The 25,468-nt window shown below is 35.6% G+C and overlaps 1 protein-coding gene across 1 annotated transcript; it reads left to right on the forward strand.

The window, feature by feature from the left end:
* Positions 1 to 4,134: 4,134 nt before the first annotated feature.
* LOC123524584 (small glutamine-rich tetratricopeptide repeat-containing protein alpha-like) lies at positions 4,135 to 24,160 on the forward strand. Its single transcript, XM_053539727.1, has 9 exons — positions 4,135 to 4,216; positions 6,260 to 6,377; positions 7,356 to 7,474; positions 9,487 to 9,568; positions 11,470 to 11,569; positions 12,936 to 13,040; positions 13,650 to 13,788; positions 15,418 to 15,572; positions 23,956 to 24,160. The coding sequence occupies exons 2-9, from the start codon at positions 6,284 to 6,286 to the stop codon at positions 24,158 to 24,160; spliced, it is 999 nt and encodes a 332-aa protein (XP_053395702.1). The 5' UTR covers positions 4,135 to 4,216; positions 6,260 to 6,283.
* The last annotated feature ends 1,308 nt before the right edge of the window (positions 24,161 to 25,468 follow it).

Below are 25,468 nucleotides of genomic sequence, written 5' to 3' on the forward strand. Positions count from 1 at the left end.
GTTGTTAAAGAGCAAAATGTTAAAGGTAAAATATATTAAAAACTGGACAAGTATTGAATATTTACCACAGCCTGCTTCAACTGGTCAGAGGCAAACAGGGCTGCAAACTTAATAGAAAGTTGGTTCCACAAAGGTGACACTATGTGGGAAAAATTAAGTGCAATTTTGTGATAGCCAGATACAACTTGTAGCTATCTAAGTGATAGTGGGTACAAATGCTTGGCTAGTCTGATCGGTGTACGTTTGTAAGACTAAAGGCAAATTGCTACAATGTAATAGATTCTGTAAAACATTGTGAGTCTGAAATCTAATATCTGGTGTTCTGATTGCGCCTCATCCAATGTATTGAATAGGTAACAATGGCCCATCTAGTGAGAAATTTCAATTAATCAAATTTCATCATTAATATTTGGTAATCAGTTGATTCCCTATCTGTCTGACAGAATTGTGTTAGTTTGAAAGACGGGTTTTTTCAAATTTTCAGTTAGATTTATAAAAGTTGGCATCTGTGATTGACATGCCGTAATGATAAAGGGTTATGTTATATTTCTCATGGAAACTTGTTAACAAAATTTGAAAATAAACGGAACTTAATCATTGGATAATAGAGATTTTGAGATTTCAACCTTCGCCTTCCACTTCAACGTCTCTCATATATATTTTGGGTAAAACGTTACCGATATGCGTGTATTTTATTTATATCAGACGTTGCTACTAAAGTTTTCCTTGTAATATCAAGTATACCTAAGACTTATCTTTATTACTATGTGAAATAAAAAGCTTTGTTTCAGTATTTCTGCTTATGACATTATTCGATTATCCATATGTATAATTTGACTAAATTTGATGCGAAACACTATCAGTAAGTATAAGAATAATGAAGTTTTGTATGGCTAATAATTTTAACTAAATATTTTGAATTTAACCTAGAAGTGTGAAGTTATCAAGTGATTTTGAAAAGCATTGAGATTTTGTTCAAACTTTAACTTCTACGGCATATTTGTGTCCCCAGGCGGTATTGATTATACTACATGGGCATTTTTGTCGTATGAAGTGAAGTTTTGAACGTCCGAAGATGTGCTATCACGAAAGTCAGTTCCAGATAAAAGCAATCAGTTTCTGTCTGACACTTTATACGACAGTTGCGTTTTAATTATAAACATAAAATGGTATTAGTAAGAGAGAAGTATCAGACAATTTCAGATCTATGATATCATGATGCGAGAAGTTTCCTATTAGCCGTTTGCGATAACTCCATTCTTTACATGCACGGACCCAGAGCCTGGCAGAGGGGCAGGGGCATTGTGGGTCAATCCCCGCCTTCGATTCTTACATTTTACAAAGAAAATCGGTCTTGAAACTCGGTGTGACCCCACCCCTAAAATGGATGACCACCTCTTTAAAGTTGGTGTCCCCCTAACCGAAATTCCTGGATCTTTACTTATAAGACAGTATATTCAAACAAATACATGTATATGCCCACATGTTATTTGTGCGACAATTTCCGTCTCCACCTAACATTTCTTGACTGTTTCGCCAGACACAAAGTGACTTGGCACGATTATATTTTGCTGTTTGAGAGTTTGGCATTATACAGAGTCATGCAGAGTGCCATGATGCCAAAACGTATGATATCACGAGAGTATCTTACATTTGTTTCAATTCGCTTGTTAAATGTTTTCATAACTTGTGTATATTGACTCATGTTATCAACATATCTTTTAAAAGGGTAGAGTTTCATCAGGTACACTGTTAAGGAATTCGGTGTACAAAGTACCAATTCAAAGTAAAAAAAAACTTAAAGAAAAACTATGAAATACTAGTCCACAGCATGACGGATGAGTCATGCCTTATGTGTTTGCTTTATCGCATAAATTTAACTTAATTTCAAAGTATTTCGAAAAATGCATTTGAAATAGATGGTGTTTCATGTTTTTGTTTGAAAAATATTAACTGCATCATCTTTCAAAAACACCCTCAACAATAAAGTACGTTGATATGATTATGACTTTTATTTCCTCTATTGTATGATTTACAATCGTACATTGGATACTGACGTCATTTTATATAAAATCATAATGTTTGGAGCAACACCAACGAGTTTTTACATTGTTCACATTGTTTCGCCTTTTTATATCGTAATCGCACTAATATCCATTAATTGAAATGTTTTTATTTAATTTTCATTTTTAAAACCTCTTGTAAAAACCGTGCCCTTTTGGACAGTTGATATCAAAATGCACGAAAAAAAAAACGATCATAATTACGGATAAATTGAATAGGCGGATTAAACGAAGTAAGATTCATTCTAAAATTTGAAATCTCAAGGAGGAATTTTAATCGAACTTCAACTTCATATGTTAACTTCGCAAGAGACGTTGACGGGGAAGGCGAAGGTTGAAATCTCAAACTCTCCAATATTGGTATCATTCAACTGACCAAAAATAAATGGATATTAACTGCCGTTTGGCCAGCAATGACAGTTGGTCCAGTGAAGGGCCAAAGATGCGAGTAGGATACCTAGCTGTCGTTAGGCCAACTGCATACCGACCGTCGTGTCAATTAGCAAAATAACACTGGGCTAACGTTGGCATTTTTGCTGGGCCAATGTAGTGTATGTACTTAGTACAGTGTATGTTAAGCCGTCTGCTATCTGGGATGGTTGCAACATGTACCAAATAGCTTGTTTTGCCAGATTTCTGGGCTGCGCTCTTAAAAACTGCGTGTTTTCCCAATCTGAAGGGGAATTGCCTAAACAATATGGTTATAAAGTAGACATCTTTGTTGATCCAGGGCTGATGTAATCTCTTAAGGGAACTTTATCATCCGCAATTTGTTGTTTTCAGGACGACATTTGATAAAATAAAATTGCTTATGAACAATCCGGCGCCGCATCACCATTACAGATATGTGAAAAAGAAAACAGATTATTCTTATTCTAACGAGTTGAAAATTCGCGGTATTAATGGGATCGGTGTTATTCGGGTTTCTTCAGTCTATGGGTGATTCAAGCGTCCCACTTATAGTTTCCAATATTGAATAATAAAGTACATTACGGTAGTGTTTGAATAACAAAATCGTCGCCAGTTTATTTCTTTAATGTAGAAAAAATATATATGTCGTAGGCCAAAGAATCTAGGCAGATCCGGAATCGGTCTAGCCAAACTAGAATTCTAGTTTGGTCTAGGCCAATATAGAATTCCAGTTTGGTCTAGACCGATTCCGGATCTGCCCTTCTTAAACAGAGGAGTGACATTGGACTTGGACCAGTCAGCTTGGATACTGCCCGTGTCAAGGGACCTTTGAAAGAGCTTAGTGACTAGTGGTGAGATTTGTTCACTAAGATTTTTAAGAAGGATCGGCTTTAGACCATCGGGACCATATGCTTTATCTATTTTGAGGGACGAAAGGAGTTTCTGAACACCATTTATGCCTATAGTGACCTTTGACATTTGGGGATATTTTGGCTGGTAATCAGTTGGAATAGAGAGTAGAGACTGCACTTTCATTTTACAGAGTTGGCCCAGTTTGAGAGATGATATTGGGGTGAACACAGATTGGAATTGAAGACTGAGGATATTGGCCTTCTTTTTATCATCCGGTATCCGGATCATCTTGATATTCCAGGCCATAATCTGTGTAACTGTCATGGGCTTGTTTGATATTTTTCCTAACAAGATTTTATTATTATATACGGGACATTTTTAAATATTAGTATGTATGTAAATAGTGGCCTCTGGTGCATTTTGGGACTAGATTCTGAGCACCCAAATATCACTATTGTCTTTAACTCATAAACACTATTTTCCATCGTCAGTCTAGTCTTGACACATTTGAAGAAATGATTAGATCTCGTTCATTTAAACCAAACATTTTAAAATATTTGCCTTTGTTTATATAAATTTTCACAGCAAGAGAAAAACCGTCAGGCTTACTGTCAAAACTGAAAATATCAAAAAGAACGATTTGTGCAGAAAGAAGAAAGAATCCGAATAACTAGGTAACAAAAAGTAGGTTTTCCCGTCAGAGAGGTAGCGCCTAATTTCATATTATTATTATATACAAACAAACAAACATTTGGTGTAACTAGGTCAGTTGACTGATCATCTTTAGAGATATTTTTTTTGTTTTAGTCTGTACCCAAGTGCGGATTCAGTCAGATTTTATCCATCTCCGGACGAAAAGAAATTTACACGTATTTTTCTTTGAAAAGGAGGTAAGAAACGTGAAATTAGGTTTTATTATTTGTCATGCATAAATTTAATCTTACAAGGAAACGTTTCGTCTGAATTCATCCCGAAATGAAGGATAAATTCTCACTCAGCGGTGGCTGCCGGTACCCCACCCACTTTCGTGAGGAAGAATTCGTCACGTTTCCTGTGGAGAATAATATATGCGTGTCTTTTAGATCGACTTTCTTTCTGCCTCAGCTTTGCTTATTGAGACCACAGGCATTGGTTGAGTTCAGCATTTTTATTTTTTTCATTTTGGGAAAAAGTTTGGTAACGGTTGAATAATTTGGGGAAAAATGACAGCATTTTACTAGGTATTTCAGTGACTTTTTAAGATAAAGACTTTCCATTTAAAAAAATGCAGATGTGTTCATTAACATTATATCTTTCATAATAATACAGTATTTTACCATATAATTTGTTTTACAAAGAACTACAGCACTTTCAACTCTCGCCTCCCATATTTTGTACATCACTATTTTTCATAAAAAATGGTGTAACTAATTAATTTCAGCGAAGAGCTATAAAAATAAATAGATCAGCAACTTGAAAGGCATATAGAGCAAATCTCGCCAACATCCCGTGATAACGGAATGAGATCTTTTTTACCGGAGCAGTGTTCACGAAAGACCCTGAAAATTTTCAGGACAGTCGGTCTGGTAAACATGATTTTTTTACAGGACCGGATAATATTTTACCAGACCGAATGCTTTTTAATAAATTTGATATCTGATCTTTAAAACTGGTATTTATACATAGTCTATATAGACAGCATTACACAAATTACATCCTTTAAGTTTATTTCCACATATTAATTGAAACAGATTTCAGACATCAAGTTTTCAGGCTGTAAAAAGTCTCCCTGTACTTGGATTCAGTGTTGTTATATTTTCTGGTCCTTTGGGGCCATGGAGTCCATTCAACATATGTGTAATATATCTAGAGTCCGTATAAGCCGTTGCTAGGGGGCGTGAGAGATGTTGCACATTTCATTACCCCTCGCGAATAGACTCAGTCAAAACGAGTCTGTTGTTATTCTTCTTGGTTGCATTCTTTGCTTCCAAAGGATCTTTTAGTATCTTTTAATAATTTTAAAGATTTTATTCATATTCATTTGCTATATCATCGCTGTGTTTTACCCCACAATTCTATTGTTTGCACCGAGTCACGTTGATGTTGACATAAAGAGAAAGATGACCTCGGAATTTCTGGAAATTCCCGTCTGGTTCCCGCGTACATAAATCGAGTACCATCCACGATTAGTATGCATCCAATGATAACACACGTTCTTAGAATTGTCGTGACGTCGTGAGGGGTTTCCACTGTTAATATTTTAAGTACCAATGAAACAAGCGCTTACTAAAATATAGTTTGACATCAATTTCTCGGGATTCCATTTTACAATTTAATGATGAAAGTCGAACTTTCGCGAAATCGTGGAGGACTTTCTTCTTATTTTATCATATTGACCTGCAATTTTTATCGGACACTCGGTCTTGTGAACTTGATATATCATGCCGGACCGGATCAAAATTTACCGGAAATGTCCGACGGCTTTCGCGACCTCTGCCGGAGTGGCGCTTTCTCCACGCACCATTTTGTATGCGAAAGCAATTATTCATCGGTTAAATAATTATCACCGTATGACCACGCTTCTTTTGATGGCAAGAAATGTGTACTTTGTGTCTTAAGACTATTTCACATTAAACTAATGTTGTTTTAGAAGCTAACGTGTATTTTAAATGTACTTTTTAAGGTACAAATTGTAACTCAATGCTCGCCGATGTTTGTTTTTACTAAGATAACACCGATTCACGCTCGGACGCGAGATTACAGACAGTTGCCATTCTGTGTATTTTATACTTCTTTGATTTCAGTGACAAATATTTTTATTCTTGTATTTTCCTCAAATTATGTGTTTAGGTACTGTGCATGACATGGTTTATCATTGCAAGAGTTAGCAGTTTCTCAAAATTTTTTTTTATAGATGAAGAAGGAACATAACATATATTGAATTATTATTTTAGGTAGCTACATACTAACTGCTACCGATGGCTGATGTAAAGAAGCTGGTGTTTTCCATGATACGGTTTCTACAAGACCAGAGAACCCAGCTAGAGGAGGAACAAGCCGAAAGTTTAGAAGGTACTGTAGAAGCACATATTTTCGCTGGGTCAGGATTTGGGGAATTTGAAATTTTGAGTATGTTCGCGAGGTTTAATATTTGCGAAATTGTAAAAATAGTATCCTTCATGAATTCTGTATAACACAAATGATGAATATTTATGCGAGAATTAATTTTTGTGTTATGCAGGGCCTCGCGAATATAGCGAAATTCAAACCCTCGCAAACATTTCTGCTTTTACAGTAGATAAAGCTATTAAACACGTGCTGTGAAATTATGCTATTTTAAGATGGTAAAATTTTAGTTTCTGCAACCCAAAAGATTGGATCCTAATATAGAAGTGAAAATTCACATCCATTCTAGTTCCCTTCGATATAGCCGCTGAATAAGATGAACACCTTTAAATTCAGTCTTCCATGGTTTATTGGTAGGAATGTTTTGATTTAAATCACAGCAGAGATGTGTCATGATTAAATGTTGTTTTATTATGCAGAGATGTCAATCAACCATTTTTCATCCCCTTTCCAGAAAGTATGTTTATTTCCTTCAATTTTGACAAAATATTCTCAGAATTTAGAAGCCATAGTTGCTGTTCTTATCAACTGAAGTGCATGACATTGTATATTTAAATGATATAGTTCTTAACTAGGGGATAATAGTTAATACTGGAATTACATCAACATCCCAAAACTGAGCTGTAAAGGTCAAGTTTAGTCTTTTCTTTTGTGTGATTTTTATCCAGACTAATGAACGTTTTAACTGATTAGATCCAGTTTTATTGTGCTAGAGTGGTCATGTTGTTCAAAAGGCCTTGCCTTGTGTTTGTATATAAATTTAACCAATCCCCACTTAAATGTAACAAAATACCAGTGAAAACGGTTAAATGATTTAAAGTTCTTTTCTAGGGACCCTGGGTGCACACAGTTTTATAACCGTCTACTAGTAAGATGATGAAGACAGCAAATCTGATTTTTTTATCATAAATATGTGTATTTCAGTTGCCATCCAGTGTTTAGAGTCCTCTTATGGTATTGATACATCAGATGAACAGACTGTAGCCAAGTATCAAGTACAGAAAAATTTGCTCGATATTTTCAACGCACAGCTGAATATAGAGGTAACTTTCAGTGTAAAGTCATTTGTATATATCAGGAGTTTCATTCGGTAGCAAATAAAGTTCTAAATCGGAAGACCAGCAGACCTCTCTCAGCTTTGCAACTTCCATGTTCTACCTCTGTGATGTAGCCCAGAGCTGGTTTTGTTGACTAACCCTTACCATGCTAAATTTTTAGCTTGACCATTCAAAGAATAGTAGAGCTATTGGACTCACCCGTGCGTCTGCGTCCGTGTCCTGATTTGGTAAAGTTTTTGTATGTAAGCTGGTATCTCAGTAACCTCTTGTGGGAATGGATTGAAACTTCACATACTTATTCACTGTGATAAACTGACTTACATTGCACAAGTTCCATAACTCTATTTTGCTTTTTTACAAAATTATGCCCCTTTTGTGACTTAGAAATTTTTGGTTAAGGTTTTGTATGTAAGCTGGTATTTCAGTACCCACTACTGGGAATGGATTAAAACTTTACACACTTGTTCACTGTCAAGATCTGACATGCACTAAGAAGGTCCCATACCTCTACTTTGCATTTTTTCAGAAGTATGCCCCTTTTTTCACTTAGCAGTTTTTGGTTAAGTTTTTGTATGTAAGCTGGTATCTCAGTATCCACTAATGGGAATGGATTGAAACTTCACACACTTGTTCACTGTCATGATCTGACATGCACCCTGCAGGTCCCATAACTCTACTTTGCATTATTCAAAATTATGCCACTTTTTCAAATTAGCAGTCTTTGGTTTAGTTTTTGTATGTAAGCTGGTATCTCAGTATTCACTAATGGGATGGATTGAAGCTTAACACACTTGTTCATGATATGCCATGCAGTGCAAAAGTTCAATAATTCTACTTTGCATTTTTACAGAATTATGCCCATTTTTCAACTTAGAAGTTTTTGCTAAAATTCTTATAATTATGTAAGCTGTTATCTCAGTTCCCACTAATGGGAACGGATTAAAACTTCACACGCTTGTCCACTGTCATGAGCTGATAAACACTGCAGGTTCCATAACCCTGTTTCCCATTTTTACAAAATTATGCCCCTTTTTTCTACATGTATTCATTCATTTGACAAGGCTGTTGAATAGTCGTCCTCCGACAGCTCTTGTTTATAATGAACTTGTCCATCTTCCAATTTGGACTGTACCATTAGCTGTTAAAAGGGATGTGCAGGCTGATCATGATCTACACTGGTCGCAAAGGCAGAACCAGTTGTGTCCAGCATGGTGAGGGTTAAATAATGGTTTTGTTTTTGTAGCTCATCAGCAGGGCACTCGTTTGGCCATTTTTGGGGCCGAATATGGGTACCATTCCCCTTCTAAAATAATATGTTTTTTTCCCCTTTCTTTCCCCAGATGATAGGTTGTTTGACACAAATAGATATTAACTCTTTCTTTTAATATTATATAGTGCCTCTAAGGAAGATTACTGTTGTAATATAGTCACATCAGTTAGAAATGATTGAAAACAGTATTAATAAGTGTGAAAAGTAGTTACATATACATGGCTTAAACTTCCCCTTTTCGTCTTAAAATGTCGAAAAATTCCCCTTCCTGAGGGTATGGGTACCTGTCCCCAAAAGTTGTCTAGTGCCCTGATCAGAATCAGGAGTTCAGGTTGAGCTTTAAGAGTAGTGGGTACTCTCGTGACAGTAGTTTTCTTCTCACAAAATATTTGATTGATGTTTCACCAAACTTGGTCTGAAACACAATTGTATGTTGTAGACCTGTTTAAAGTTTGTTCACGTGGTTGAGATACACTTGACCTGAAAGAAGAAAAATATATGCATGAACTACAAGAGTAGATAGATACATGTAATTCCTGTTTAAAACATTTAGTGGTTACCATAGCTTAAAGAGGGAAAAAAAAACTGAAAATGTCTTATCATGAAGAGCTCAAGTATTTCTTACCTAACTGAAGAACACTTTCATTTAAGGAAAAAATTTCAGAAACTACAAGTGTGCAATGTAAGCCTTCTGATAAAACCTGTGCATTTCATTGAACCATTTCAGACTGATCAAGATTTCTCTACTTTATCACTTCACGAAGCAACACCTGAAGAAAAAGAAGAGGCAGAAATACTGAAAAATAAAGGTAACTTTGTAGTAAATACAGGACAGATTGTATTCTCTACTCCTCTGAAAAAAGCAATGATGTGCATTAGATAGTTATTTGCATGACTAAGTATGTATTGGCACAAGGGTACAGCTTGTTTGTCAGTTTAGGTTTAGGAGTGCTAAGAACTACTGTAAGCATATCAATACAGTTTTAATTAGATGTTTATTATGCAGTGTTCTAATAAAAGTGTGGCGACAAGTATGAAATAATTACAAAATTGTTGAAACATGAAGCATGATTGTTGTTGCGTTTGAATTTTTAGCTCACCAGAGCACAAAGTGTTCAAGATGAGATATTGTGACCGGTCATTGTCCGGCGTGCATTGCCCGGTGTCCGTCGTGCGTCAATATTTGCCTTTTGAACACTCTAGAGGCCACATTTGTAATCCAATCTATGAAACTTGGTCAGAATATTTGTCTTGATGATCTCTAGGTCAAGTTTGAAACTGGGTCATGTGGGGTCAAAAACTAGGTCAGTAGACCAGATCAAAGGAAAAGCTTGTGAACACTCTAGAGGCCACAGTTGTGACCCAGTATTTTTGAAACTTGGTCAGAATGATTATTTTGATGACCTCTAGGTCAAGTTTGAATCTGGGTCTTGTGGGATCAAAAACTAGGTCACCAGTCAAATCAAAGGCCAAGTTCTATAACTAGCCAAATCGGTCCAGGCGTATTGGAGTTACGGCCCTCGAATTACATGTACCAAAAATCGGCCTTTTTACTCTTGTCTGCACTCTAAGTCGAACATTTCTCATCCGATCTTCACCAGACATGAACAAAATGTGTTTGACCATGAGACCTCGGCCAGGTTTGATAACTAGACAAGTCTGTCCAGGCATTTTGGAGTTACGGCCCTTGAATTACCGAAACATCAGCCTTTTTACTCTTGTCCGCACTCTTAAGTCGAACATTTCTCATCTGATCTTCACCAAACTTGAATAAAATGTGTTTGACCATGAGACCTCAGCCAAGTTCGATAACTAGCCAAATCTGTTTAGGCATTTTGGAGTTACGGCCCTTGAATTACCGAAAAATCCACCTTTTTACTCTTGCCTGCTCTCCAAGTCGAACATTTCTCATCCGATCTTCACCAAACTTGAACAAAATGTGTTTGGCCATACAACCTTAGTCAAGTTCGATAACTAGCCAAATCCGCCCAGGCACTTTCGATTTATGGCTGTTGAATTACTGATTGGATCCACTCGTCCAGACCATCTAATTGGATCCACTTGTCTAAACCAACTAGAGAAACTGGACATTTTTTATAGGGGCAGTTGTGGAAGACATGGGCTTTTCTCAAAAGCATCTCTAGTTTTTGTAAATATGGCTGTTTGTGTAATGACGAGGTTTGCTTGATTTGCATTATACTAATGGTTAATATTTACACAAGAATTAATGTACACCAGGTGAGGGACCACGCAGATATAGCGAAATTAAACCCTTGTGAAAATACACTGTAGGCTTCCAAAACATCTTCATAGATTTTATTCCCATTGGCCTTTGTGGCTGAGTGGTTACGATAGCTGACTTCCAGTTACTTACCACTCACTGATGTACACACAACCTCAGTTATGATGAAGTATTCTTCATGCGAGGGAGTCATCCAGCTGGCTTAAAGAAAGGAGGTAGTTCTTCTCAGGTGCCGTCCATGCCTGAAACGGAGTGACATCCATTGCAGTCTGATCATGATCTGCACTGTTTGCCATTTAGTTAGTATCTTTTTGGTAAGCACCCCTTTTCACAGTTAATGGTACTTCTAAATTGAAAGATGGACCAGTCCAATTTAGAAATTCAGCAGGCTAAGGGTTAAATAAATAGTGTCAAACAAAAATGTTTATTCCAGATGTTTTATATGGTTATATTAAAACTGTTTTTCAGGAAATGATTTCATGAAATCAGAGAAATTTTCAGACGCTATAGAATCTTATTCCCAGGCATTGAAACTGGATAATAAAAATGCTGTTTATTACTGTAATAGGTGAGTGCATACATACTGCATCCTTGCAGGGTAGGCTGCTGCTGTTTTCGGAGTGTACCGTGTACTTCCTTTCTGTGTTTACATGTGAATACTGGTTATCAGTATTGGTTTCATTTTATTTGGACAAAGACTGTGTCAGTACATGTATCAAGTCAGTCTTTGGTAATATTTTGTGAGTTTTGACCCTTAATATTTTGTTATGACTTGTTCCCAAGAATTGTTTGATAGTTTTACCAACAAAATTAGTTGGAATAGTTAATTGGTTTGTGTTTGATGAAGAAACTTTAATTCAGTTCAATGCTGTGAAATTATTGGATGTATTTACTACCTAGTTCATATGTATTACTGGAAAAAAAATGAGTGAGGGGCCTCCGTGGCCGAGTGGTTAAGGTCGCTGACTTCAAATCACTTGCCCCTCATCGATGTGGGTTCGAGCCTCACTCGGGGCGTTAAATTCTTCATGTGAGGAAGCCATCCAGCTAGCTTACGGAAGGTCAGTGGTTCTACCCAGGTGCCCGCTCGTGATGAAATAATGCACTGAAGGGCACCTGGGGTCTTCCTCCACCATTAAAGCTGGAAAGTCGCCATTTGACCTATCATGTGTCGGTGCGACGTTAAATCGAGAAAAAAAAAATATGAGTGATAATTTTACAGCTTCATTTACTATGAAATCTTACTTTATTGGCAATAAATTTTTTGGTTTTTGTTGGGACATGAATTCTTGGATGACAAATCTTAAAGATAACATATTTGGGAATCTTATGTACTGTAAAAGTCTTTTATTTCGCAGGGTTTTTTTTCTCTACGATTTCTAAGATTAAGACAGAACATTAGCAAGACAGATGCATTTGTGAGAAGGTTCGTTTGTGAAAATAAAAGCCTAGTGAAAAAAATAGACTTTTACAGAATTGGATTTCCCACACTTTTAGTTGCTCACATATTATTTTGATTTTTGTTGTACAATGTACTTTTTTTTTTTACATGATAAAGTTTGAAGATCTTGAAAGATTAAGTGATTTTGAAAATTAATGCTCTACCTAACATAATTTGAGCCGTGCCATGGGAAAACCAACATAGTGGGTTTGCGACCAGCATGGATCCAGACCAGCCTGCGCATCCGCGCAGTCTGGTCAGGCTCCATGCTGTTCGCTTTTAAAGCCTATTGGAATTGGAGAAACTGTTAGCGAACAGCATGGATCCTGACCAGACTGCGCGGATGCGCAGGCTGGTTTGGATCCTTGCTGGTCGCAAACCCACTATGTTGGTTTTCTCATGGCATGGCTCATTTGTCCTTACACTTGAGGTTTGAAAACTTTTGCTCTTCAAGTCACAGTCAGTCAAATTAATACTTCATTCTCCTTTTCAGGGCTGCAGCTTACAGCAAATTGAATAAACACAAAAACGCTATAGAAGATTGTCAGAGAGCATTGACTATAGATCCATTATATAGTAAAGCTTATGGTAGAATGGGGTAAGCTATTCTGATCAACTCTTATTAAACTGAGATAAGCCTTTCCAGAAATGAATGGGTTTGTGCATATAATAAAAAAAGTTTCAGACCTTTTAATTTTTCAGCAAAAGAAATTTCTTAAAGTATTATAAATCACCTTAAAGTGCTTATACCTCAAAGTTATAAAGATGTTAGTCATAATGGTATGAAATGAAATAACAATATATAATGATATTGATAATAAATGAAACACAAATATGCAGTAAATACCTTAAGAACACAAAGTTACAAAAATAACTTAAGAACACAAATATACAAAAAATAACTTGATGACACAAATATACAAAAGAAAATTGATACTGAGAAAGTACAGTGCAACCTCTGTAGAGCAATACCCTTTGGGAGATACAAATATTGACTGTTATGTAGAGGTTGTTGTTCTGGAGAGGTATATTTGATTGTATATTTCTGCTTAAGGAAATTTTAATGATGATGTTATATAGAGATTTGCTTAAGAGAGGGCCACTCTGGAGAGGTTGTACTGTAGTGTGTTAACTTAAAATAAGATCGTTATTTTACACATGATCTGTCTCTGTAATAGACAAGTAAATGTGAGGATTTGTGTTTCAGAATTGCATATACAGCGTTAGAAGATCATGAAAGTGCATTAGAATGTTACAGAAAAGCCTTGGAGTTAGATCCAGGAAACCAGAGTTACCAGAATAATCTTGAAATTGCTGAACAAAAGTTACAGGAAATGGCTGCACAGGTAACTCTAGCATATATCTCTTGAATAAGTACTGCCATTGCAATTTTTTTTAACCACTGTAACTTCGGAAATGTTGCTCGGTCTCAGGTGGTTTAAGCTTTTTAAGCTGCAGGTTATAGATAATTGACCTTTTCTTTTGGTTGAAGTTAATGGATGGGTTAAGGAATTAAAAAGTCCAAATATTTGAGTAGTCATGTAATCTGGGTACAGCAGCAAAGTATATTCAGGGTTGAATGGTTGAGGTGGCTGAATCACTTGTGCACAGCCATTTGCTTGGTGTTGGATTTTTTTATGCATGAGAAACCAATCTACCCGAGTCATTTACTGATAGCTATAGACTGTTAGGTCAGAGATTGATTGCTGAATCACACAGAGTAGGAATGTCTCTGTGATTCACACAGTATGCCTCGAGTAACTTTCTTTCTCTCTGTGATTCATACAGTAGACCTCGGGTAACTTTCCCTTCGCCTCTCTGTCATAAAAGGAAGTTGTCATTTATTGTACCCCCCCGACAACAAAGTTGTAAGGGGGGTATACTGGTTTCAGGTTGTCTGTCCGTCTGTCCGTAGACGCAATCTTGTGCGCACCATCTCTCCTTATCCCCTTGACACAATTAATGAAACTTCACACAAGTGATCAGTACCAACAGTAGTTGTGCATGGGGCATGTTAGGTTCTTTTAGAAAAAAAAATTGCAGAGTTATGGGACTTTGTTTTTTGTTACTATACTATTTACATAAACACAATCTTGTGCGCACCATCTCTCCTCATCCCCCTGACACAATTTAATGAAACTTCACACAAGTGATCAGTACCAACAGTAGTTATGCATGGGACATGTTAGGTTCTTTTAGAAAAAAAAATTGCAGAGTTATGGGACTTTGTTTTTTTGTTACTATACTATATACATAGACACAATCTTGTGTGCACCATCTCTCCTCATCCCCTTGACACAATTTAATGCAACTTCACACAAGTGATCAGTAACAACAGTGGTTGTGCATGGGGCATGTTAGGTTCTTTCAGAACAAAATTTGCAGAGTTATGGGACTTTGTTTTTTTGTTACTATACTATATACATAGACACAATCTTGTGCACACCATCTCTCCTCATCCCCTTGACACAATTTAATGAAACTTCACACAAGTGATCAGTAACAACAGTAGTTGTGCATGGGGCATGTTAGGTTCTTTCAGCGACAAAAATTGAAGAGTTATGGGACTTTGTTTCTTGTTGACATACTATGTACATACAGTCTGCATATGCAATCTTGTGCGTGCCTAATCTACCAAACCCTTGCACACAATTTAATGAAACTTCACACAAGTGATCAGTACCAACCCTAGTTGTGCATGGTGCATGTTACATTCTTTTAGATAAATATTCTGCATAGTTATGGGACTTTGTTTTTTTGTTACTATACTGTATACATACAGTCTATATACATACAGTCCACATAATTATGCAATCTTGTGTGCATCAAATTGCAATGTACTGTGTCAGTGCATGCGGGGGGTACATTCATCACCTTTAGTGATAGCTCTAGTTTGTGTATGTTAAAGCCGGAAGTGCACAAAGATAAACTCTGAACTAAATGAATTAAGTGAGTGTCTTTCCTTGTTTTTATAGAGTGGTTTCAACATGGGTATGGGAGGTTTGCCGGGTATGGGAGGTATGCCAGGTATGCCAAACCTTGGATCAATGTTGAACAACCCAGCCATGATGCAGATGGTAAGTTTGAGCTATATGGTATATTGTTTGTCACATACTACAGGATTTGCCATGTAACAACTACAAGTTTATATATAATGAAAATACTTTTAAGTAGATTTCGCAGAAATTGAATATTTGTTGTAAAAATTGATGAAATTTTACACAGAATGGTATTATTATAATACACGTTTCATTTTCACATTTTGATAAATTTCATGAAAATTGATGCACAATGACAGCTAATCTGAACAAGCTTAATGGTTCAAAATATCAGTACCAAATTTGTTTGGAATGGCAGACTGTTAGTAATCTTTTAGACAAAAAATTGCGAGATATGACTTGATTTTTTGTACTAACTATTCACATAGACACAATTTGTGATCATCTCTCCTCCATGTGTCCTTGCACATTGCACTTCCCAGAGTGTGTAACACATTTGTCCATGGCAGTTAGTTCTTCAAACATATTTGCAAGACTTGATACTGTGATGTTTTTGTGACGCTACTAATCATGACACAACTTGTGCTTTTCTCTTACCATGTTAAGAAACCTAGAGTGATATACAGTGTTTGCATGGTGCATGTTGGTCTTCAGAAAAAATTTTATTTATGTGACTATGTTTTTTTTACTTATACATCATAACATAAACAAACTGTATGACATTCTCTCATCAACAAACACATTTATATGATAGTTAAAGGTAATGCTTATTATTAACAACAGTAGTGTCATGATGGGGTTAACACAGAAATGCAGATATGGAATGTTTTTTAATACAATACAACATTAATATCATACTTTCGATGCCTAATCTACAAACTTGCAATCAATTTAATGAAATTCACAAAGGATAGTACCAACCCTGTTGTGCATGGTGCATGTTTACTATATTTTTAGATAAATATTCACTCTAGATGGACTTGATTTTCTGTTTTACTTAACACAGTTATATAACATATAAAAAGTAATTTGTGTCGATTCAATGTACTTCAGTGATGCGAAATTCATGCAGATTTAGTGAGCTGTGTGTTGTGGTTGTTTAACCGGAAGTACAAGAAAATTGTAATGAATTGTGGAGTTTTATGTTTATATAGAATGGTTAAAGGTATGGGGGGTTTTAGTTCTAGTATCCCAAATTGTGATCAATGTTAAAGATCCAGCCTGATGCACATGTAATTTACTATATGGTATTTAAATGTCACAAAAACCCGAAATTGACCCTGTAAAACCAGTATTATTATGAAAGTACTTTTGTAAGTAGATTTTAATTGATTTGTTTGAAAATTGAAAATAAAAAAATTTAAAAGTTTCATTTTCATTTTATTTTCATTGAAAATTGTTTGCACAATGCAGCTATCTGGAACTCTATGTTCAAAATCACGTACATTGTGGATGCGTATCCTTTTAGTAAGCAATCTTGTTAATCGCACACTAAGAGCTGACAAAGAGGTGATTTTTAGCCAAATGTCGATAGATATGATTATTGTTCCACTTAGTGTTGTGTCACCCCTGAGTAAATTAGTAAGTTATACTCTAAACATTCTTTGGAGTAATGGATCCCTTATGTTTATTGTCCAAATCTTACAACTTGCTTTTTAGGGGAAAAGCTAAATAATTTTGAAACTGCCAGATCTGGGCTTTGTCACATTTTTTTTGTACATCACATGTCCTCTAACCAGATGATATCACAAATTAATTAACATTAGGTGTCAATTTGGCCCAAGCCATGTACTATGTAGTAGGTTTTATTGCTTATATTATTTAAATCAACCCCAGTTCAATAACCCAGGGCAGGGTTTGTATTTTTAATAATGTACATCATACTAATGGCCTTTCAACTAATGATTGTTCATATTAACCTCAGGTTAAAATATGCCCTCCTGGTGGGTTTGATTGTTTTAACATAGGACATTTTTTAAGAAAACTACTTTGAAAACTTTATGTCCACTAACACAAGCTTATGTTGATACATTGTAAATGTTAGATATTCTAGTGGATGTTCACAAGTTTGTTCAAATTATGAGTAGGGGTCGAAAAAATGGTCCTTGGTGGGTTTTAAGTTCTATAGCAATTTAATATTGGGAGTTAAGAAAGCTGTGTTTATATGTTTTAGATCAATAACTCATGAAATTAATTTGACAACATATATCATTTGAAGTCAGCAAACCGAAATCGACCTTGAACCAGTGACCTTGGTATATTTTGGCTTAAAAGTTGATTTTATTTGCACTTTTGAATAGCAAAACTCAAAATTTAAATTATATTTTTTTTAAGTTTGCAAATGTTTCTTGGGACCATTGAGGTGGCCCTTGCAATCTTGAGTCCGTGGTCGTGACGCCTCCTTCCTAACAATTTCTGTTACTCAGCCTTCAAAACTTCCCACATGGATAGTTTGACACTGGAAAATTTTGGACCCTAGTTTTCGACCCTGAAACATACTGTTCAACAATTTTTAGTGAGTAAGGCCGTTCATAATTTGACATAGTTATAAGGATCCATTTATCACCTGTCAAAAAATGACATTGATATTTGTACATCATCTAGTACCTCTTCACAGATTTCAAATACTCCCTGTCAATATGGGACCCAGGCACATGTTTTGTATATAGGGAAAAAACTTTGAAAACCTCTGTTCACAACCACAGGGCCTAGGCTTTGATTTTTGTATGTACAAGCGTTTACAAATTGGACTCATAATTATCTAGTAATTCCCGATACATATAAATTTAGACCTTTGATTTTGCAACCCATAGGACTTTTTGACATTTCTAAGTAGCTATAGGTTCCTACCAATTTGTCCACATTGCTCAGGGTAATACCCCGCCCTGTGCACATTTCAATAGACTAATATAGGGAAAATTTTAAAATCTTTTGAATAACGCCTTCAAATTTGGACCACATGTATAGGTTTTGAGTGCAAATGAATAATGATTGACCTTGATTTTGACCTAGTGACTACTTCTTCATTTCTGTAAGCTACAGCCTTCAAATTTGGACCACTGCATACTTTTGTGCACTGAAAAAACTTTGACCTTGAATTGACCTAGTGACCTACTTTCATTTTTTGAAGGTACAGGCTTCAAATTTGACCACATGCATAATTGTGTACCGAAAGAAATTTGACCTTGATTTGACGTAGTGACCTACTTTAATTTCTCAAGCTACAGCTTTCAATTTGGACCATAGCAATGTTTGTGTATGAAAAAACCTTGGGAGAGAACATTCAAATTGGACATAGTGACCCGTACTTTATCATTTTTGAAGGTACATGCTTCAAATTTGGAACACCTGCATAGCTCTGTGTTCCGAAATAAAATTTGACCTTGATTTTGACCTAGTGACCTACTTTCACATTTCTCAAGCTACAGCCTTCAAATTTGGACCACTTGCGTAGTTTTGTGTACCGAAATGAACTTTGACCTTAAGATTGACCTAGTGACCTACTTTCACATTTCTGTAGCTACAGGCTTCAAATTTAGACCACATGCATAGGATTGTGTACCGAAACAAACTTTGACCTTGACATTGACCTAGTGACCTACTTCCACATTTTTGAAGGTACAGGCTTTAAATTTGGACCACGTGCATAAATTTGTGTTCTGAAGTGTAATTTGACCTTGTGACCTACTTTCACATTTCATCCTTGAAATTGATCTAGTGACCTACTTTCACATTTCTCAAGCTTCAGCTTAGCTTTCGAATTTGGACCACATGCACAGTGTTGTGTACGGAAATGAAATTTGACCTTGAGCTAGTCAGTAAGTCTTGAAATTTGGAACACTCAAAAATGGCACATTGGTGGGCGCCAAGATCACTCTGTGATCTCTTGTTGAAGGTACATGCAGGCCCTTCCAATAATTTGTGAGCCGGCACTCAATGCATAGTAATTTCCGCTTTGTACCGAAACAAACTTTGACCTTTACATTGACCTAGTGACCTACTTCCACATTTTTGAAGGTACAGGCTTCAAATTTGGACCACATGCATAGTTCTGTGTTCCGAAATAAAATTTGATCTTGATTTTGACCTAGTGACCTACTTTCACATTTCCCGAGCTACAGCCTTCAAATTTGGACCACTTGCATAGTTTTTGTACTGAAATGAACTTTGACTTTAAGATTGACCTAGTGACCTACTTCCACATTTCTGTAGCTACAGGCTTCAAATTTAGACCACATGCATAGGATTGTGAACTGAAACAAACTTTGACCTTGACATTGACCTAGTGACCTACTGCAATGATCTTTTTGTCCAAAACCACAGGGCTTAGGGCTTTGATATTTGGTATGTAGCAAGATCTAGTGTTCTTCTACCAAGATTGTTCAGATTATTTCCCTGGGGTCAAATATGGTCCCACCCCTGGGGTCTCTTGGTTTATATAGAATTATATAGGGAAAAAAATTGAAAAACCTCTTGTCTAAATCCACAGGGCCTAGGGCTTTGATATTTTGTATATGACATCATCTAGTGGTCCTCTACGAAGACTGTTCAAATTATTCCCCTAAGGTCAAATATGGCCCCGCACAGGGGGTCACATGGTTTATATAGACTTATATAGGGAAAAACTTCGCAAATCTTCTTGACCAAACCACAAAGGCTAGGGCTTTGATATTTGTAATGTAGCATCATCTAGTGGTTCCTCTACATGTACCAAGTTTGTTCAGATTATCCCTCTAGGGTCAAATATGGCCCCGCCCCGGGGGTCACATGGTTCATAAAGACTTATATAGGCAGAAAACTTAGAATCTTCATGTCCATAACCTACATCATTCAAATTTGGACCACATGTATAGTTTTGAGTGGCAAAATGAAGCTTGACATGAGTTGACCTTGATCTTGACCTAGTGACCTACTTACATTTCTGTAGCTACAGCCTTCAAATTTGGACCACATGCGTAGGTTTGTGCTCTGAAAAAAACTTTTAATCTTGTTACCGACCTAGTGACCTACTTTCATATTTCTGAAGGTACAGGCTTCAAATTTGGACCACTTGCGTAGTTTTGTGTACCGAAATAAAATTTGACCTTGATTTTGACCTAGTGACCTACTTTCACATTTCTCAAGCTACAGCCTTCAAATTTGAACCCCATGCATAGTTTTGTGTATCGTAATGAACTTTGATCTTGAAATTGACCTAGTGACCTACTTTCACATTTCTGAAGCTACAGCTTCAAATTTTGACCGCATATTTTTGTGTTCTGAATTGAAATTTGACATTGAATTTTACCTATTACCTACTTTCACATTTCTCAAGCTACAGCCTCCAAATTTGAAGCTCATGCATAGTTCTGTCTACCAAAATGAACTTTGTCCTTGAAATTGATCTAGTGACCTACTTTCACATTTCTCAAGCCACAGCTTTCAAATTTGGACCACATGCACAGTCTTTTGTACCGATATGAATTTTGACCTTGAGCTAGTCTTGAAATTTGGAACATTCAAAAATGGCTCAGTGGTGGGCGCCAAGATCACTCTGTGATCTCTTGTTAGGTTAATAGGTTAAAGGTCAAGGTCAGATTGAACCAGAACGGAAGAACTTTTGTTTACAGTTAGCATATAATTTCTGTTCCTTGTGCAATTACTGAATGCATCAGTGGGGGCGTGTTCGACGAGCTCTTGTTAAACATAGAAAGTGTACACATTTAGTAATAGTCTCTTGTATCTCTATTTTAAGAAAGTTTTCCTTGATAAATCTTACGTAAATTATGTATAGTATATGTACTGTAAGTGTATGAATATTAGCGGAGTACTAATTTTCGCGCTATTAGCGGGATCGGACATGCGCTAATTCATGTCTAGCGCTAATATTAGACTGAAATGAAAGGCTTTCCTAATAAAAAAGTAACATTTATCGCATCGAAATATCGTTACTACAATGCAACGGAACACGGAGAAATACATATTTATAGCGTAAATATGACAATAACTGCATTCCTAACTAATATTCTGAAGAAAGTTTTGAACAGAATAATAAAATATGTTTGAACATAAGTGCAAAGGCCATGTAATTTGTGAATTAAGTTGTCAAACTTGCATTTTTAGCTCGATTGTTTTATGAAAAAAATAGATGAGTTTTTAGTCAGCGCTTCCGGTGTCGACCTACTGCTTACGGCTTGAACCAGTGTTAGTTGAAAAAATTATCAACATTCTGCACTTATCTTATAAACTTTCAAAGATTGACTTCTAAACAATGTGAATACTTTGCTTACGCCATCATAAGCTTACTGTATACAGTAATAAAATAACTCATTTATATTTTTGAAGTATTATAGCCCCCTGATTGACAAATACTCGATTCCGATTTAGGAAATTTTTTTTCAGGTCATATTTTACCTGCTAATATCCAACAAGTACGCGCTATTCGCTACTGAAACTTGGAAACTTGTTAGCTCATATAAAGTACCCCTTACATCAAGGAAAGTAGACATCCATCTTTTTTCCTTTTACAACATATGTAGATTTCATTTGGAATTAGTAAAAATATTTATCTTGGTTAAGTTTACAGTCTAAGGAAGTGTATATCCTAAACAATTCATAACAGCAACATTGCTTTTTAAACTTGCAACAATGAATAACATCAAAAGTGTATAATTCTGTACAAAAGCAAAATTGACATAACTGTCAATTAGCTTTATGTGAAGTAATTTATATCCCCTTTTGTAACTTATAAAAATTAATCAATAGACCATGGGATGTCAAGTTTGTAGTGTTTAATTGAGGTATTAATTTTTTCCTAACTATAAATCTTTGCTTTGATAACTTGGAAATATTTTCACCATCAATAACAGCACTGAACATCAATGAAGAAATAACTCGATCACATGACCCAGATGCAAACCAATCATGCCCCCTATTGAGACTTAGAAAATACATTTTTTAAGTTTTATTTGAGACCAATTATTAGCCAACATGTATCAAAGCTGTTTGTTTAATACTTGAAATAGTCACATTATATGAGTTAACATCCTACAGCATAAACATTAATTCGTGGGCATGCTTTTTGATTTATGGCCCCTTTTGGATTAGAAATTCTGATTTACTTTTAAATCATTTAATGAATTAGGAACTTTTCTTTTCATATTAAATTTGTATTGCAAAACTGCAACACGAAATTAGTCCCCATCATAAGTCCCGATTGTACAGCTACAGCAACTAAACAACGCAGGTTTTGCAATAAATGCCACTTTTGTGGACTTTAAAAATTCTATTTCTTGGTTGGAGATTTGTTTGAAAGTTGGAACACTTTACCTGCATATCTAAAAGCGATAAAGGCTACATTTGCTTGTAAACTGATGCAAGCAATTTTATTCACCATCATTAATTTGATGTAAATAGAGGAAACAAAACTCTGTCCTGTTTTGCAGAATATACCACTTTTTTAGACTTAAAACAAATAGTATGAAATAATTCTATTACATCAAAAAATATCAAAGATTGGAGCGTCAGCACCCGCAAGCGGTGTCTTGTTTAATCTTCGATTGTTCGAAAAAAAAACGATATAAACACCTTCGAGATAATCGCCAGTTGTCTAGTCGCGCTAATTCCGAGTGTCACCATAACATTTTACTGCTTTGAAAACCAAGTGTGACTTTGAAAACAAACAATTATCAACATTCTGCACTGTTTACATGTATAAATTTTCAGTATACAGATTAACACTGATCTAAACGAATGTAGATTTATTTGCCTGACTGGCCGATTTGATAACATTATTAATACGAGATTTTAATACAAATGCAAACATTATTTATATATTTTTAAGGAAAAAAGGTGTATATATAGTCCCGGGCAAAATTGATTGACACAATGGTCACCTTCGGGCCATTCCGTATTTCATAGGAAATTGGTTTTTCAGGTTGGCTATTAATACAGCGAAATTGGTTTTCAGGTTGGCTATTAATACAGCGCTAATACAAGAACGCGCTTATAAGTCGAAACTACTCAGTTTAAGGCGTTTGCGCTAATATAAGTACACTTACAGTATCATGGAAAGTGAGACTGTAATAACCTATCTTATTTTATCTTATCTATAAACATATCGGTAGAGATTTCATTTGCAAATGTGAGTAAAAAATTTATATTGGTTGAAGTTGCATACAGTACTAAAGAAGTGAATACTATGCCAAAACAGGAGTTGTCATAGGACAGCAACACTTGACTTTTTGACAGCCTTGTCAACTGAATGAAAATAAACATCGAAAAAGGGGTATAATTTTGTTAAAAAAAGCCAAAATTGACTTATAGGACCTGTCAAATGTAAGTCTGTTTATCACAGTTAGTAAGTGTGTAAAGTTTCAATCCATTCCCACAAGTGGTTACTGAAATACCAGCTTTCATACAAAAAGTTAATCAAATCAGGCACCAATGCGGATGTGAGCACACGGGGAAAAATTATTGTAGCTGTTTAAATTAGTGATGAAAGTTATTTAATTTAGTATTGCTCTGCACTTGAAGGATTCTTTTTAAAAAGCTTCATGATGATAACTGCAGGGCTAAGAATATTTTACCATTTCCATCATTTAATTGTAGGGGTCAACAATTAGCGCAACAAATGCAACAGCAAAATCCTGAGTTAGTAAATCAACTACGATCACAGATGGGAAGACCACCAAACCCAGATGACCCAAACCCAGATCAGCCACCACCTGGGCCAGGTTGAGATTTTAGATAATACATTTTTATAAATTGTTTATATTGAGACCATAATTATGTAGCCAACATTTGTTCATTGCAATCAGTGTGTTTCAGTTAATACTAATTTAAAAGTAGAATTATATGTGGTATTTAATCATCACTACTGTAAAATCATTTAATTTCGTGGGGATGAAATTTCGTGATTTTGGTCAAAACGACATTTTCATGGGGATATGAATTCGTGGATTTCAACTTTTAAACATAAAATGAATAGGAATTTTACTTTTTCGTTGGGATTAAATTTCGTGGATTGAGTCAAACACGAAATCCACGAAAATTAGTCCTCCACGAATATTTAGGTTTTCACAGTATTTTGTCATTTTGCTTACAGCTTACTGAAACAAAGCAGGTTTTCCGCTACTGTAAAAGCACATATATTTGTGAGAGATTTCTATTAACAAATTTCTATTAACAAGCCCCATGTGGTTCTGGGACGATCTGTGTATGAAAAGAATTGGAACCACTGCCTTACCCTTGCATGATCGTAAAAGGCGACTAATAGGGTCTTAACACTTGGTTTTGCTGTAACTCTGCGATTCCAGCAGGTATGCAAATTTTGATTCCATACCTCATGTTTTCATTTCGATGTAAATGAGATGTGAAACCAAAATTTGTAGTCCTGTTTGGCGCCATATAACCTATACTGTATTGGTGTGCCGTAAAACCCAAATAGATAAATAAACATTCTATTAACAATCATATATTTAACTGATATTCATTAGAATTGCACATTTTGGAAAGAGTTTTTACCTCCCTTTGCCTGTCTTGGTTGTGCAACCGAGGTAAGATTTGAAAAAAAAAAAACTGAATTCAGAAGCTATGCAATAATGCACAGTTTCAAAACTTGCAGTTTGGATCAGATTTTGAAATATCCCTACATCTGTCAAATGGAAATATTAAAAAATGAATTCACGGCATTTTACAAAAAGTGAAAATTGTCTTAAAATGTTGCTATGATATGCTGATTTACTACCTTTAACTGTCTTAAAATTGAAAAGAAACTAGATGTGTAGAGTATAATGTTCTCTACAATTCCATACCAAGGTTTGAAAAATCAGGTTAAAATTCAGCAAGTAATGCATTAATTCCTGTGTACATATAGTTAGATCATAAGGAAGAAAGAAAAAAGCTTTTTCACATTCTCGTTTTTCTTTTCCAGGTGACGGTGGCAGTCAGATATGACAGTGTACTTAGGATTTTAGTCACAATTTTTTACATCTGGGACAATTCTGTTTCATCGATGGCATTTACAACAGATTTTACCATTGGACCA

This window comes from Mercenaria mercenaria, chromosome 3 (genome assembly GCF_021730395.1).
Source record: "Mercenaria mercenaria strain notata chromosome 3, MADL_Memer_1, whole genome shotgun sequence".
In the NCBI taxonomy this organism is placed as follows: domain Eukaryota; kingdom Metazoa; phylum Mollusca; class Bivalvia; order Venerida; family Veneridae; genus Mercenaria; species Mercenaria mercenaria.

Excerpts from the sequence above, each read along its gene's own strand:
- LOC123524584 (XM_053539727.1), top strand. The coding sequence starts at position 6,284 with ATGGCTGATGTAAAGAAGCTGGTGTTTTCCATGATACGGTTTCTACAA. Across the intron at positions 11,570-12,935 it reads GCTGTTTATTACTGTAATAG|GGCTGCAGCTTACAGCAAAT; the intron begins GTGAGTGCATAC and ends TCTCCTTTTCAG. Across the intron at positions 13,789-15,417 it reads TACAGGAAATGGCTGCACAG|AGTGGTTTCAACATGGGTAT; the intron begins GTAACTCTAGCA and ends TTGTTTTTATAG.